The following is a 13,727-nucleotide window of genomic DNA, read 5'->3' on the forward strand; positions in this document are numbered from 1 at the left end:
TGGAGTGCTGCTACTGAGACATGCTTTCCATTCATAAAGAGAAATTAAACTCAGGTTAGTTCAGAGTTTCACATTCAACACGACAGCAGAGGCATGAAAAACACAGAGTGAGCTTACAGAGCAGACACAGCAGAGACGTTTCCTCCATCCTGCTGCTCAATTATATCAGACCAACACTGAGATCAGCTCACAGTCACATCAAGCAAAACCGTCCTTTTTCACATTCTTGTATGTAGACTGGCTGTCAGTGTTGTGGTTTCCTCTAGAAATGCACAAAAGCAAACATCAGCACCTGTGTAATGACTTCACTGTCTGTCCAAACCTCAGGCATGTGCTCTTTTTGACAGAGTAAAATAAATGACTATGACTATGTTACTGAAAGGACTGAGTTTATCAATTGTGTTACAGATTTAAAGAAACAAGTTTTGTCTTCTTGTAGTTGACAGCAGGAAGTGAGCTGGAGGTGGTTTTGTTACTGTCGACTTCTCTCTGTTTCAACCACTAACATGTGGTCAGAAACTGTGTGGATGCACGACATTGAACTCCATCACACAGTTTTTTGTGACTTATGTGCCGTGGCTCCAACAGGTTGGGAAACACTGGTTTACATGAACATAACTTTAACATAACATGAATACTTCTATATATATAACTTCTATGACTACACTGCATGTTCCTGCTCAGAACTCCAAACAGTTTGTACAGTGGCTTGCAAAAGTATTCGCCCCCCTTGAACTTTTTCACATTTTGTCACATTACAGCCAAGAATCAATTTTATTGGAATTCCACGTGAAAGACCAACACAAAGTGGTGCACACGTGAGAAGTGGAACGAAAATCATACATGATTCCAAACATTTTTTTTTTTACAAATAAATAACTGAAACTTGGGGTGTTTGTGGCTTTTTGTATTTGGCAGAAGTGAGCTGCAGTTTGATCACTTTTGTTAGCTAACAGACTTTCTGTGAACCCTTTAAATGTTTACTATACATGTTGTTACAGCTGTAATCTCACTGAAATCCAGCTGAACACTTCCCAGTTGACACTTCCCTTGGTTGTGTGTTTGGGATCATTGTTTAAATGTTGGGCCTAATTTCATCTTCATCAGCCTGGTAGAAGCTTCCTGCTTAAAGGTCACACAGAGTTGACAGAAAACATTTTCTGTATTACTGAATCTCAGCAATAACTTTGTGTTGTCTTATTTTGATTGTTGTTGATTTCATTTCATTTGAAACATTTAAGGTCTTCACTTCCAAAGCAGTGAAATAAAAAAAAAACTAAACTAAACTAAATAACTAAAATTAGCTGTGATGTCAGTAAGTACACTCCCGTTCCAATTGTAGAAGAGTTGCTCTGCATTCTTGGGAAGTCGGGACTCCTGTGTCAACTTACGAAGTCTGGAATAGTGAAAAGGTGAGTACGGACTCTTGTACATGAGTATTGAGAAACGGCCTAACAGTCTGCAGTCTATGAACTAACCTCACCAAACCCAGCTAACAATGTTAGCTCGGTGACGAGCATTCATCATTAATAGTAATAAAAATCACACAACAATAATACATTGAAGATACTGAAGTTTCGCCCATCCCATTCTTCTTATGAAATGGTGTCGGAAATGGATTCCTGCCTGTGCACTGTCCATTGTGTAACTGATGCCACCAACATTAACAGGACACTTACATTACAGCTTTTATTGCTCGTTTTGTTTGGATTTACAGTAATCAGAATCAGAGAAACTGTATTAATCCCAAACTGAAATTGAGTTTAAAAATAATTTCTTTTTAAAAAAAAGAAAGAGTCCTGGGTTGTACTTGAACATGGGCTGGCCGCTCTCAGCCCTGCGATATATGACTACATACATGCTCAGCCAACTGAGCTAAACCTGTGCCTGCATTAAACTGCATTTAATCGCCAAAATTGGAGAAGGGAGAACTGACTCCCTCTTCCCGCGCCACCACACCCACCCACACATGCAGGGCCTTGGGGTGCAGGTGTGTCACCAGGGTGCAGGGGAGGCGTCCTCCCTCTGTCCCCTTCTGGCCACCTGTGCCTCAATTTTATTCCACAACTTAGACATCCACATTACTCACACTCTCATAACACATACATATAGGGCCTTTTGGATGGGCACATTACATGGCGTCCAGAGGACAGTCTGTGTATTGAAAATCACCTCTGGCGCTGGTGCCCATTTCTCAATTTTAAATCCATGTAGACATTGAGGGTTTCCAGGAGGGGCTGTGCTGACACCTGCTGCTCTCCCGTGTTTTAAATTTAGAACAGCACGCAGCAACACTACATACGAGCAGGTGGAGGGAGGTTTGGGGTCTTCACACACCCCCATTCTCTGTTAGCCATCAGGGCTGGGCGGAGGTGTTGGCCGTCCGGTTGGGTTCTGGGATGCGAGCCTCTCTGCTACTACTGAGCCGGGGGCGATCTGCTTGTCTCCACCTCAGGGGAAAGGGTAACATCTCCTGGGTTAAAGTAAAGTAAATCCGTTGGGCATCTTTCCAAACGGGAAGGGAAAAAAAACAAAAAAAACCCCAAAAAACCAAAATTGGAAGGCATAGAGAGGGGATAGCCTAACATATGGAACAGGAAGTGACCACCGTGTATTCTATTTAGTTCAACAAAGTAACTGTATTCTGAATATCACCTATTTAAATGGTAATGGAACGGAATACAGTTACTCATATTTTGTGTTTTAAATACATAACGCTGGTACATGTATTCCTTTAATCCCCAACACTGCCTATTAAAACAGGTTAATATTGGAGGGGAGTTAAAGGGATCTGCTGGATTGATAGTGGCCTCCTTGCTGTTCGTCAAACAAAAATAAAAAAATAAAAAAACAACAGATTTAGGATTCACAGCAGCCTCCAGCTCAGTCTCCTGCTGCTGTTCCAGTTATTTTAGTTTTCATTCCCAGATTTCAAACATTCCTAGAACTGGGAATAAAAGAAAGAATGTCCAACCCACCTACATGTATACTTACCCTCAGCAGGCAGTAGGACGTCATCCAGAAACTTATCTTAAAGCAAAATGTGGAACAACATTTGATAACAGTTCAGTTCCTTTTGTTTATTTTGCCCCAACAAAGAGTCACATTTAAACAAAGAATGTTCAGATTCATCCAGTAACACAGCGGTCCCCAACTCCCAGGCCTCGGACTGGTCCCGGTCCATGAGTCGTTTGGTACCGGGCCGCGAGAGTTGAGGCTCAGGTGTGATGTATGGTTCTCAGGGTTTTTATCGGTTTTCAGCCTTATTTTGTTACTGTTTTGATCGTTAACTCGGTCTTCCTGGGTCTTTTCACGTGTGTTATGACTAAACCTTTTTTTTCGGTACCGGTACTAGTTTTATTTTGTTGTATTTATCCACGACACCTTAAAGGCCGGTCCGTGAAAATATTGTCGTGCATAAACCGGTCCGTGGCGCAAAAAAGGTTGGGGACCGCTGCAGTAACAGGTATTCATCACATGTGGGAGAGATACAGAAAAATGTGTGTTTATATGATGTATTTTCAGTCTGGTAATCCTTCATCAACAATAAAAACATTTTCACTCTGAATAACTAACTATAAACATATCACAACATATAGACATTAAGTAGTTTTTCATTTGCTAATACCCAGTATTAGCAGTAGATGGCAGCAGACTCTGAAGGCCTTTATAAACCACAAAACTAACGTCATGTCTATGTTCTTCTTTGTGTTCGTTGTCTCTATGTTTCACATTTAAAATACATGCTATCTGATGGAAGCATGATTAACTGTGGTTCTATAATTTTTTGGACTGGATCAGGGGAGCTGTCCAGTTTGAGCACCTTGGGGCGACTGTTGCTGTGATCTTTTTATTTGCCATACAAATGGAACTGAATTGACTGAGTTGAATTATTTCAATCAAACAATTAATTCATTTAAACTGACTAAACATGATGAAATGTTTTCTTTTTCATCAAACCAAATTTCACGATTTTGAGTTTGAAAGCACAGAATGCTTTTAATTTAATAATGAAACAGTTCATTGGGTTTCTGAAAACTGACATATAAATTGCTGCTTGTAACTCACACAATGCAGCGATGCTCATGCTGGTTATAGTCTGTGGTTGCAGTTAATTTGTTTGTTTCCTATCTGAACTGAAGACAGATGTTTTATCAGTCCATTCAAATTTTCCATCAGTCATCTTCATGAAACCCACAGGACAACACGAGAAGAGCAGCTGGACTCCACTGGCTGGACTGGTCGACTACTTTGGAGATTGGAGTAAATGACCTCTGGCTCCAGGAAATCTGAGCACACAAACATGCACAGCTCAACCCACAGCTCTGTACAAAACCAAACCTATATGCAGTTAAATCGCAACAAAACAACAAAAGAACTGTTGAGTGTCATCAAAATGAAACATTATTGATCAAAGCTCAGACAGTTTAAATAATATAAATGTTATTTTTAGGGCAGGGTGTTCATCTTTCTAAAACTCATTGTCCTTATCAATGTCAAAACACCATGAATGAAGCTCAGTACTTCCTCCAGCATTTTCACATTAAAAGTTTTTCAGCCTTTCTGTCATAAATTAACTTTTAATTTGAAAGAAAGCCAGCAGGAAATGCTTAGGTTTAGTAGTTCATGGAAAAGAAACAATGAGCCTCAGCAGAGTGCTGACTGTGTTTCTGTCACCCAAACTTTATCTTATAGTTACTCACCCAGAAACCGCAGATCAGGACCTGCTCTGTGTTTATGCTACAGATACATTTCCTGGTCACTTTAAAGGATCATTTCAACCTTTTAGAAAAAAAACCTAATCATTTTATAGTGAAGAATAACTGTACCTGCAGGTCTGTTTGCTCTGAAGCCAATTTGTTCATAACTAGTTCACACTTCGGAGTAGATTGTAGCCGGATCACTCTCTGCACAATGAAGCAATTTTTAAAAAAGGCTGCAGGTTTTTACAGGTTGTACTGGCAGCCTTTTTGTTCAATTCTTACAATGAAAAGTAACATAACAGAGAACAAAACTGATAACCGAATGGAAACTAAAGCTTTTTCCTAATTCATCTGACCCTAACCTTTGACCTAAGATCTTGAAGAATTATATACGAAAACTGTGTATTTTATTATCTTTACCCATATGATTGGAGCACAACTGGCAGAAATCTACAGGGAGTGCAGAATTATTAGGCAAATGAGTATTTTGTCCACATCATCCTCTTCATGCATGTTGTCTTACTCCAAGCTGTATAGGCTCGAAAGCCTACTACCAATTAAGCATATTAGGTGATGTGCATCTCTGTAATGAGAAGGGGTGTGGTCTAATGACATCAACACCTATATCAGGTGTGCATAATTATTAGGCAACGTCCTTTCCTTTGGCAAAATGGGTCAAAAGAAGGACTTGACAGGCTCAGAAAAGTCAAAAATAGTGAGATATCTTGCAGAGGGATGCAGCAGTCTCAAAATTGCAAAGCTTCTGAAGCGTGATCATCGAACAATCAAGCGTTTCATTCAAAATAGTCAACAGGGTCGCAAGAAGCGTGTGGAAAAACCAAGGCGCAAAATAACTGCCCATGAACTGAGAAAAGTCAAGCGTGCAGCTGCCAAGATGCCACTTGCCACCAGTTTGGCCATATTTCAGAGCTGCAACATCACTGGAGTGCCCAAAAGCACAAGGTGTGCAATACTCAGAGACATGGCCAAGGTAAGAAAGGCTGAAAGACGACCACCACTGAACAAGACACACAAGCTGAAACGTCAAGACTGGGCCAAGAAATATCTCAAGACTGGTTTTTCTAAGGTTTTATGGACTGATGAAATGAGAGTGAGTCTTGATGGGCCAGATGGATGGGCCCGTGGCTGGATTGGTAAAGGGCAGAGAGCTCCAGTCCGACTCAGACGCCAGCAAGGTGGAGGTGGAGTACTGGTTTGGGCTGGTATCATCAAAGATGAGCTTGTGGGGCCTTTTCGGGTTGAGGATGGAGTCAAGCTCAACTCCCAGTCCTACTGCCAGTCTCTGGAAGACACCTTCTTCAAGCAGTGGTACAGGAAGAAGTCTGCATCCTTCAAGAAAAACATGATTTTCATGCAGGACAATGCTCCATCACACGCGTCCAAGTACTCCACAGCGTGGCTGGCAAGAAAGGGTATAAAAGAAGAAAAACTAATGACATGGCCACCTTGTTCACCTGATCTGAACCCCATTGAGAACCTGTGGTCCATCATCAAATGTGAGATTTACAAGGAGGGAAAACAGTACACCTCTCTGAACAGTGTCTGGGAGGCTGTGGTTGCTGCTGCACGCAATGTTGATGGTGAACAGATCAAAACACTGACAGGATCCATGGATGGCAGGCTTTTGAGTGTCCTTGCAAAGAAAGGTGGCTATATTGGTCGCTGATTTGTTTTTGTTTTGTTTTTGAATGTCAGAAATGTATATTTGTGAATGTGGAGATGTTATATTGGTTTCACTGGTAAAAATAAACAATTGAACTGGGTGTATATTTGTTTTTTGTTAAGTTGCCTAATAATTATGCACAGTAATAGTCACCTGCACACACAGATATCCCCCTAAAATAGCTAAAACTAAAAACAAACTAAAAACTACTTCCAAAAACATTCAGCTTTGATATTAATGAGTTTTTTGGGTTCATTGAGAACATGGTTGTTGTTGTTGTTGTTCAATAATAAAATTATTCCTCAAAAATACAACTTGCCTAATAATTCCGCACTCCCTGTATAAGCTGTATAAACTTGAGATTTTAACATGTGTTCATGCAGACTGCGATTTTTGGAAACTTTACAAATCAAATCAAATCAAATCACTTTTTATTGTCACATCACATGTGCAGGTACATTGGTACAGTACATGTGAGTGAAATTCTTGTGTGCGAGCTTCACAAGCAGCAGAGTTGTGCAACATACAATAACGTAAAACAAGCAAAATATAAGAATGTCTAAATCTGAAACTAATAAATATATGTACAATATATATATATATGCATACAGTATATGCATTTACTGCTTCATTGTGATGTTGTATTGAAATCATGACTCATGTGACCCAGGGCCCAGTATAATGTTGTGAAGTTTGAAGAAGATCAATAAAAATGTTGGGTAATATACCATTTTTATGATATTTCTCATTTGGTGTGGCCTTAACCCGATAGTAATCGGTCTAATTCCATCCAAAAACAAAGACTTGTCAAAGAAGAGAAGAGTATCAGCAGTGTGGTGATTCTATATCGGCAACTTTGTATAGCTCTGATGCTGTTAGAGAAGAAATGTGCAGATCACGTCATTTTGGTCATGTGGTGAACATGACTCTAGCTGCCCTGATACCATTTAAAATACAGCAGCAGAATTTCAATGTAGAACAGCAAGTTAGAAACTTAAAGAGATTCAGCTTAAAATAAACAATTTTTAGCTTAAGACCAAGAGCGTCTAAGGCTGGATTCACGATAAAGCCCCACTGTGAGCTGTGGGGGTCTGCAGTGACAAAGCAGAGTGGTTGTACCTCACCTCTCCTCTTTGACTGTTTTTTCTTGTCTTTGATGATGATTCGTCCATAAGTGACGTCGTCCCTCCTCACTGTGGAGTAGACTGCAGCTGGATCGCTCTCTGCACAATAAATACACACAGTGGACATCACTGCAGCTAGACCAGGCGAGAGCTGAAATGAGCTTTCAAACATTGCAGGAAGACACACAAGAATGTAGGAAATATATGATCTGAAATAATGAACTGGCTGTTTGATGGGGTTTGGTTATAATGTTCAGAGAGTTTTGGTGAGAATCTGAGTTTCTCTGGAGTTCTGGGGAGAATTTTTTAAATGTTTAAATCAAGTTTTCCCTTTCCTCTTTTCTTTAACTTTCCCTGTAACTTATTTAAAGTGACACTGGACTCCATAAAGATAGCAACATGGACCCTCAGCATATAAAACACTACCTGGGCTCTGTCTGGCTGGCTGCTGTTGATAATTTGAGGTTATGATTTCACTGTATATGACGCCATCTGTGATGACATTTTCTCTAACTTCTTCTGCATCCTCTGAAATGAAGAAAATGAACAGCAATGTATTTTACTGCTTGGACATAAAAGTGTTGGACATGTTTGTTATTACAAGTTTCAAAATAAATCTATAAAATTATTATTTTTAAAAAATGTAATAATCTTACCTTTGGGTTTTCCACATACACATCGTTTCACCACCAGAACCACTAACATAAGCAAAACCACAGCACACACTGATCCCATAGATGACAACACAGCAATGAGTGATGGAGTGACGGAGGCAGATGTAGGTGGAGGTGTGGTGGTGTGATTGTGATTGTCTAAAATAAAGCAAACACAGTCATTAAAGGACTGGATTCAAATCCAAATGAGATGCTGTGGCACGACCTCAAACAGGCTCTTCATGCTCAAACCCACTCCAATGTGTCTGAATTCAAGCAATTCTGCAAACACGAGTGGACCAAAATTCCTCCACAAGCATTTTGTATTTATCCATTTTATCTTTGATTAAAATTAAAATTGTTTGATAAAGTGAAACATTCAAGTGTGACAAATATGCAAATAACTAAGAAAAATGAGGAAAGGGGAAAAGAACTGAGGTGACAGTGCATATACCTACTTGAAAAGTAGACTAGGTCGATTACATATGACACTTCTATCAAAGTCATGCGACTTTCACAAAATGCTACAGCATCTCATGTTCCTGGAGAAATGATAGTGTCTGTGAAAATCGCTCATGTGCATCCATCCACCAAACCAGAAACAGACATCCTGTGAGATAAACCTGACACAGTTTCCTCCTCATGTTTACTTACAAGTAATAAAGAAAGAAAATGTAAAATAAAGGCATAGATAACAAAGAAAGCTATAACCAGAAACCACTGTGGCTTCTACAGAAAGCACTGAATATGAGTCACATCCACAAAGCAGTCCACATGTTAAAGTAGTGAAGCATGAAGCCAGGGTGTCTTTTCTTTCATTGTTATCGACCTTTACAGAATTATGTGGTTTTCAGTTGGTCTCAGTCTTCAATTAATATTTTTTTCTGTTTGAAGCAGAAAATCTTCTTTTTTTGAGTGTTGTCAGCATTTTAAAATACTTTCACCATGACAACAAATGCTGCAGACCTAATCTTCGTGTCAGTGATAAATAGGTCCAAACCCACCCCTCGCTGATCAATCAGTACTTCAGAAACAAGATCTGTAAGATTCCACAGACCACTGGAGCAGACAAATGGTCTTCATTGTACATTGATGGGCAAGGAAGCAAGAAATCGAGCAAGAAACAACTTTATTCCAGCATTTTTAAAATCTTATGGCTTAAATCCTAAACCTGGTTAGAAAACAATGCAAAGGCTGGCTTCCTAACCTGTTTTTATTGGAGACTCTGTCTCCTGAATTTGTTCTTTACTTAATATTATTAAAGATATTTATTGATAAAAATAATTGCTGAGTGTCCTGAACAATGACCCGGCCCTTCAGAAAAATAACTCCTTAACTCTTAGTTAAGTTTTTGTTATTTTTTTGAGACTTCTACACCATTTTTAAGGAAATAGAGTTTAAAAAAATACCAGACGCTAGCAAATATAATAAAAATTCAAATATGCAAATTAATATAGAATTGTTTTATTTTAAATTCTGTCAGTAGGTTAAATAAACACTTCATTTTCAAAATAAAAAAATACATATCATGTTTCAAGTTTTAAAATGATGAAGCGGGCAGTATGAACACACATGGAACTCACCTGGCAAAGAAAAGGCCAGAGAGCCAATGAGGACGCAGGAGACAATCCACATTTCAGTGCTGAGCTGCTGCTGAGGTTGTGATCAGTGTCTGCACGATAGAGGAGGACTGAGTAAATCGGGCTTAGACTCTGTATTTACAAAACACCCAGAGCTCACTTTTAGTCTGCAAACAGCTGTGAGGGAGGAGCCAGTTTATTAGGAACACCTCTTTCACTCATTGCACTCAGACGCAGGCCTGGGGTCAGCTGTTGCCTGCTGTGAGTGAAGAAATGATGCTAAACTTTTTTACTCTGTTTTGTTTTTGACACTTTCAATAATTCTGCAGCGCTCTGAAAGAACACTTAGATCAAAGAACTGATAATATTTGGGTATATAAATGTGCATATAATATTCTGTGCTTCAAGACATCACTTAAACAAATATTAAAGAAAAGTGATAGTCCCTGTTTAGATTTCATTATATTATATTTTTTAAGGAATGATCCACCCTGCATGACTGCCAATGTTTTGCATGCAGGGCCGACACAAATGATGGTTACTCATGTGCAGGCAACATATGCAGGACATTAAACTCTTAATCACAGATTCCACTGAAAAATTCATCCGGATCAGGAGAAGTGTGTTCTAGATCCAGCAGCAACATGAAGAAGAGCTGCAGTGTGTGTGTCCAGAATGTGTAGGAAGACACAGCATGCATATAACAAGTGCAAGAAGTACAGATGCAACACACATAGAAGAAATGTGTTATACAGTCAGCATGAATAGATTGAATAGATTATTCTTCTATTTATGTTTGCCAAGGATAAACATAAACATAAACAAAGTCAGAGTGCTGCCCCCTGCTGGCTGTATTTATCCAACCTTTTCATCCACAGTCAGTTCAGTCAGCCTCTGATTCTGATTCGTTACAGCACTGCAATCCAGCTGAACCTGTCCCAAAGAAAGCAAAACACACACTGCGCCATGTTAAAGTAACTGCAGATGAAAACACCGGCACAGTCTACCTTTAACTCCCAGAGGAAACAGCATGACCTGAATCCCCTTATATTTGAAGTACAAATGGTCATAAAACATGTATTTAATCAGTATTAGAGAAGTAGAAGAAGGATTAGAAAACATAGACTCTGTTATGGGGTTGCTTAAATGTGTGAGAGTCTATTTGAATTCTGTTTGATTCATTTAATTTTATCAGCTAATGAACTGTTCAGCGTGAGAGTGAAGACCTTCAAATTCCTCGGCACCAACATCCTCATTGAGCATCTCACATGGACCCATAACACACAGCAGATCATCAACGACTCTTCTTCCCAAAAAGATGAGAAAATTTTGGATTTTATTTTCTATGCTCAGAGTTAAGTTTACTTTGGGTTTAGTTGTTATTTATTATTTATTTAGTTTTGTGAAGGGAACTGGCAAAGCAAGATTTTCATTGCTCTGCGTAACCACTTGTGTTTTTGGTGTATATGACAATAAAGCTTGTGAATCTTGAAGAAATCACAATAAAAATGTAATGATGTCAGCTATGGATCTTTCTTTTGATTAATTTCATGATGCGATGACCTCTGCCCTTTACTCAGCCTTCCTTCTGCACGTGTTCTGGGTTGCTGGTGGGTGGAGCGAGACCCATCAGTCCCAGATTGAAACAGCCTTGCTGGGTGCCGGGAGTAGCAGACAGAGCCACAAACTGCCAGTCTCATTACGTCTGTGACTCAGTATTTTCTAGTTCTGGACATTGTGGTGTTCGTTTTAAAAAAATATTATAATTCTTAGGTTCCTGGTTATTCATTTGCCAAGTTTAAAGTGTGTTTCTGTTAGCCTTCTGTTATTAGTGGCCTTAGTTGTCTAATCTTCTATATTTAGTCAGTCTTGTCCCCGTGTTTACTCTTGTCTCCCCAGTTTCTTTGTCCAGCTTGCGTGTCAGAGTCTCTGTCAGTGTGTTTCCAGTCTTATTTTGATTTGTCTCTTGTCCTGTATGCACTTTGTTCAGGTTCGCTTCCCCTTTGTCGTTATGTCTGATTTGTGTCTCCTGTGTTTCTACTTTTCCCATCCTGTCGTTATCATGTGTATATTTAAGTCCTCAGTCTCCCTCTGCTTGTTACTGCATTTTTCATGTTCTCTTGTTTATGCCAAGTTCCTTGCTTACAAGAGTCCTTGTTTCTAGTTTATCTTTTGTTTGCTTCTTTTAGTGTTTCTTTGTACTTTATTTTTTAGTTCCGTTTCACAGCAAATAGAGCTGTTGCTTAAGTTATTTACTTCCTCCTCTGAGTCCTGTGTTCGGGTCCTACCCTTGCCTGCCACACTGACAAACTTGACACCAGTGAGCTTTGATCTGTTGAAAGGCGCATCTAGTGGTCATACTGGTACACATCATAAGTGATGTTTCCTGGGTTCTATGGGTGTTTCGGGCCTCTCAACATTACACGTCCTTACCTAGATGATCCAGCCCTGTCCCAGCAGCTTTACCCAATCACCACCACTTGTAACCCACAGCCAACTGGCAGCTGTCTCTTCTGCTCCTGTTGGAGTCCTGGTGGCTATACTTTTGTATGGTCCCCTCAGAACACCAGACTGAGCTTTACTGCTGGGCTTTGGGGATCAACTAGCCAACAGGATGGAGCCAACCGTGCTTCCACTGGTCCTTTATGAGCCTGGGCCAGCTTCCTTTTAAAGTGACTTTGTGTGAAAAGTCACTTTAAAACCATAGTGGAAAAATGCAGCTCAAGTTCAGACACGACTTCATCTCAAGGAGCAGAACAATGAGTCCACTGATAACATGTACACATTCCACTTTTTATTTCTACAGAAGTCTGGTGACACCGCAGTGTTACACTACACTGCAAATATGTTTTTACATGTTACCTGCAGGCCTGCACTTCACTCTACTGCTGCACATCAAACCTGAATGCAGGTTCCTCTGCACCAGCTGCAGTGTTTGCTAAGAAAGTGCAAACAGCCCAAATGAATAAAACAGGACAACAAAACTATTTTTTGTAATAATCAGAAATGACAAAGCTATTTTTTAAATAGTGTTTTCATGCTGATTTCAGGTTGGTTTTTTTTTCATGGTTTTACTGAAACGCAAGCACCAATCAAGAAAATCTTGCATTATCATCAGTACTTAGACAATTAAGCAAACATCATGGCATCTGTTTTAAGCAGCTGCGAAAAAAAATGTGTTTTGGCGACAGCGTGCTAGTGAAGGGTCAGTCTTAAGTAGCTTAACAAGCAACAACAGCTGAAAATGGTGAGGAAGAATGATTGAAGAACTATTCCTCAAGGCCACTTTAAAACATCACAATAAAGTCTGGCTGCTTGGAGGCAAAATATATAGAGATGACATATGGCTCAAGACAGCAACATAGAGGGTGACAGATATCAGAGGTTTTTAATCATGCAGAGAAACAGTGAAGGGCACAAAGTTTGAACATCTTAAAGAAATTAAACAACCGATCAATGTAAAACATCTGTTCCTCCTCATGCACTGTTTCTAGATTCTATCAGTGGACACGCCCCCTCGAAGGTTAAATCGTCTGTCATCAAGGAAGTTAAAAGTTTTTCAAGGCTGAAGGAGGAGAGATGTCTGCTGGTACATCTGCGTCACTCTGCTGCGGTTTGCTGTCTGCCTGCGTCTTGCTGGTCTCTGCAGGTGAGTCTGAGCAGGGTCTGGAACAGGAAACCAGTTCATTCCGCAAGTGTGTTTGCAACTGTTAGGCTTTAAGCTGCAGGAGTGAATATGCGATAACACTGCTGTTTTATATTTTCCGGTCTTTTGAAAATGCCTGTCAGTCTGTGTTCATGGATACTTTAAAACTTGTGCTAAAAAAAACTATAATGCGAGAGGAAGATCAGGTTTGCAGAGTGAGGCATCTACACAAAAAATAAATAAATAAACATTTTAAAAAGTTGTAAATGATGTTTTGAATTAATAATTTATAGCTTATGTATTATTTATTTATAACAAAGTATTTTTGTAATATTTA

The 13,727-nt window shown here is 39.5% G+C and overlaps 1 protein-coding gene across 1 annotated transcript; it reads right to left on the reverse strand.

Annotated features, from left to right (window-relative positions):
- Window positions 1-1,131: 1,131 nt before the first annotated feature.
- On the reverse strand, window positions 1,132-9,987 carry LOC145422538 (uncharacterized). Its single transcript, XM_080294018.1, has 5 exons — window positions 9,748-9,987; window positions 8,168-8,323; window positions 7,938-8,039; window positions 7,512-7,610; window positions 1,132-4,289 (listed from the first exon to the last, which is right to left on the reverse strand). Exons 1-5 carry the CDS (start codon window positions 9,797-9,799, stop codon window positions 4,186-4,188), a joined length of 513 nt encoding a protein of 170 aa, XP_080150144.1. The 5' UTR covers window positions 9,800-9,987; the 3' UTR covers window positions 1,132-4,185.
- Between the last annotated feature and the right edge of the window lie 3,740 nt (window positions 9,988-13,727).

The sequence above is a fragment of the Astatotilapia calliptera genome, chromosome 3, assembly GCF_964374335.1.
Source record: "Astatotilapia calliptera chromosome 3, fAstCal68.1, whole genome shotgun sequence".
In the NCBI taxonomy this organism is placed as follows: domain Eukaryota; kingdom Metazoa; phylum Chordata; class Actinopteri; order Cichliformes; family Cichlidae; genus Astatotilapia; species Astatotilapia calliptera.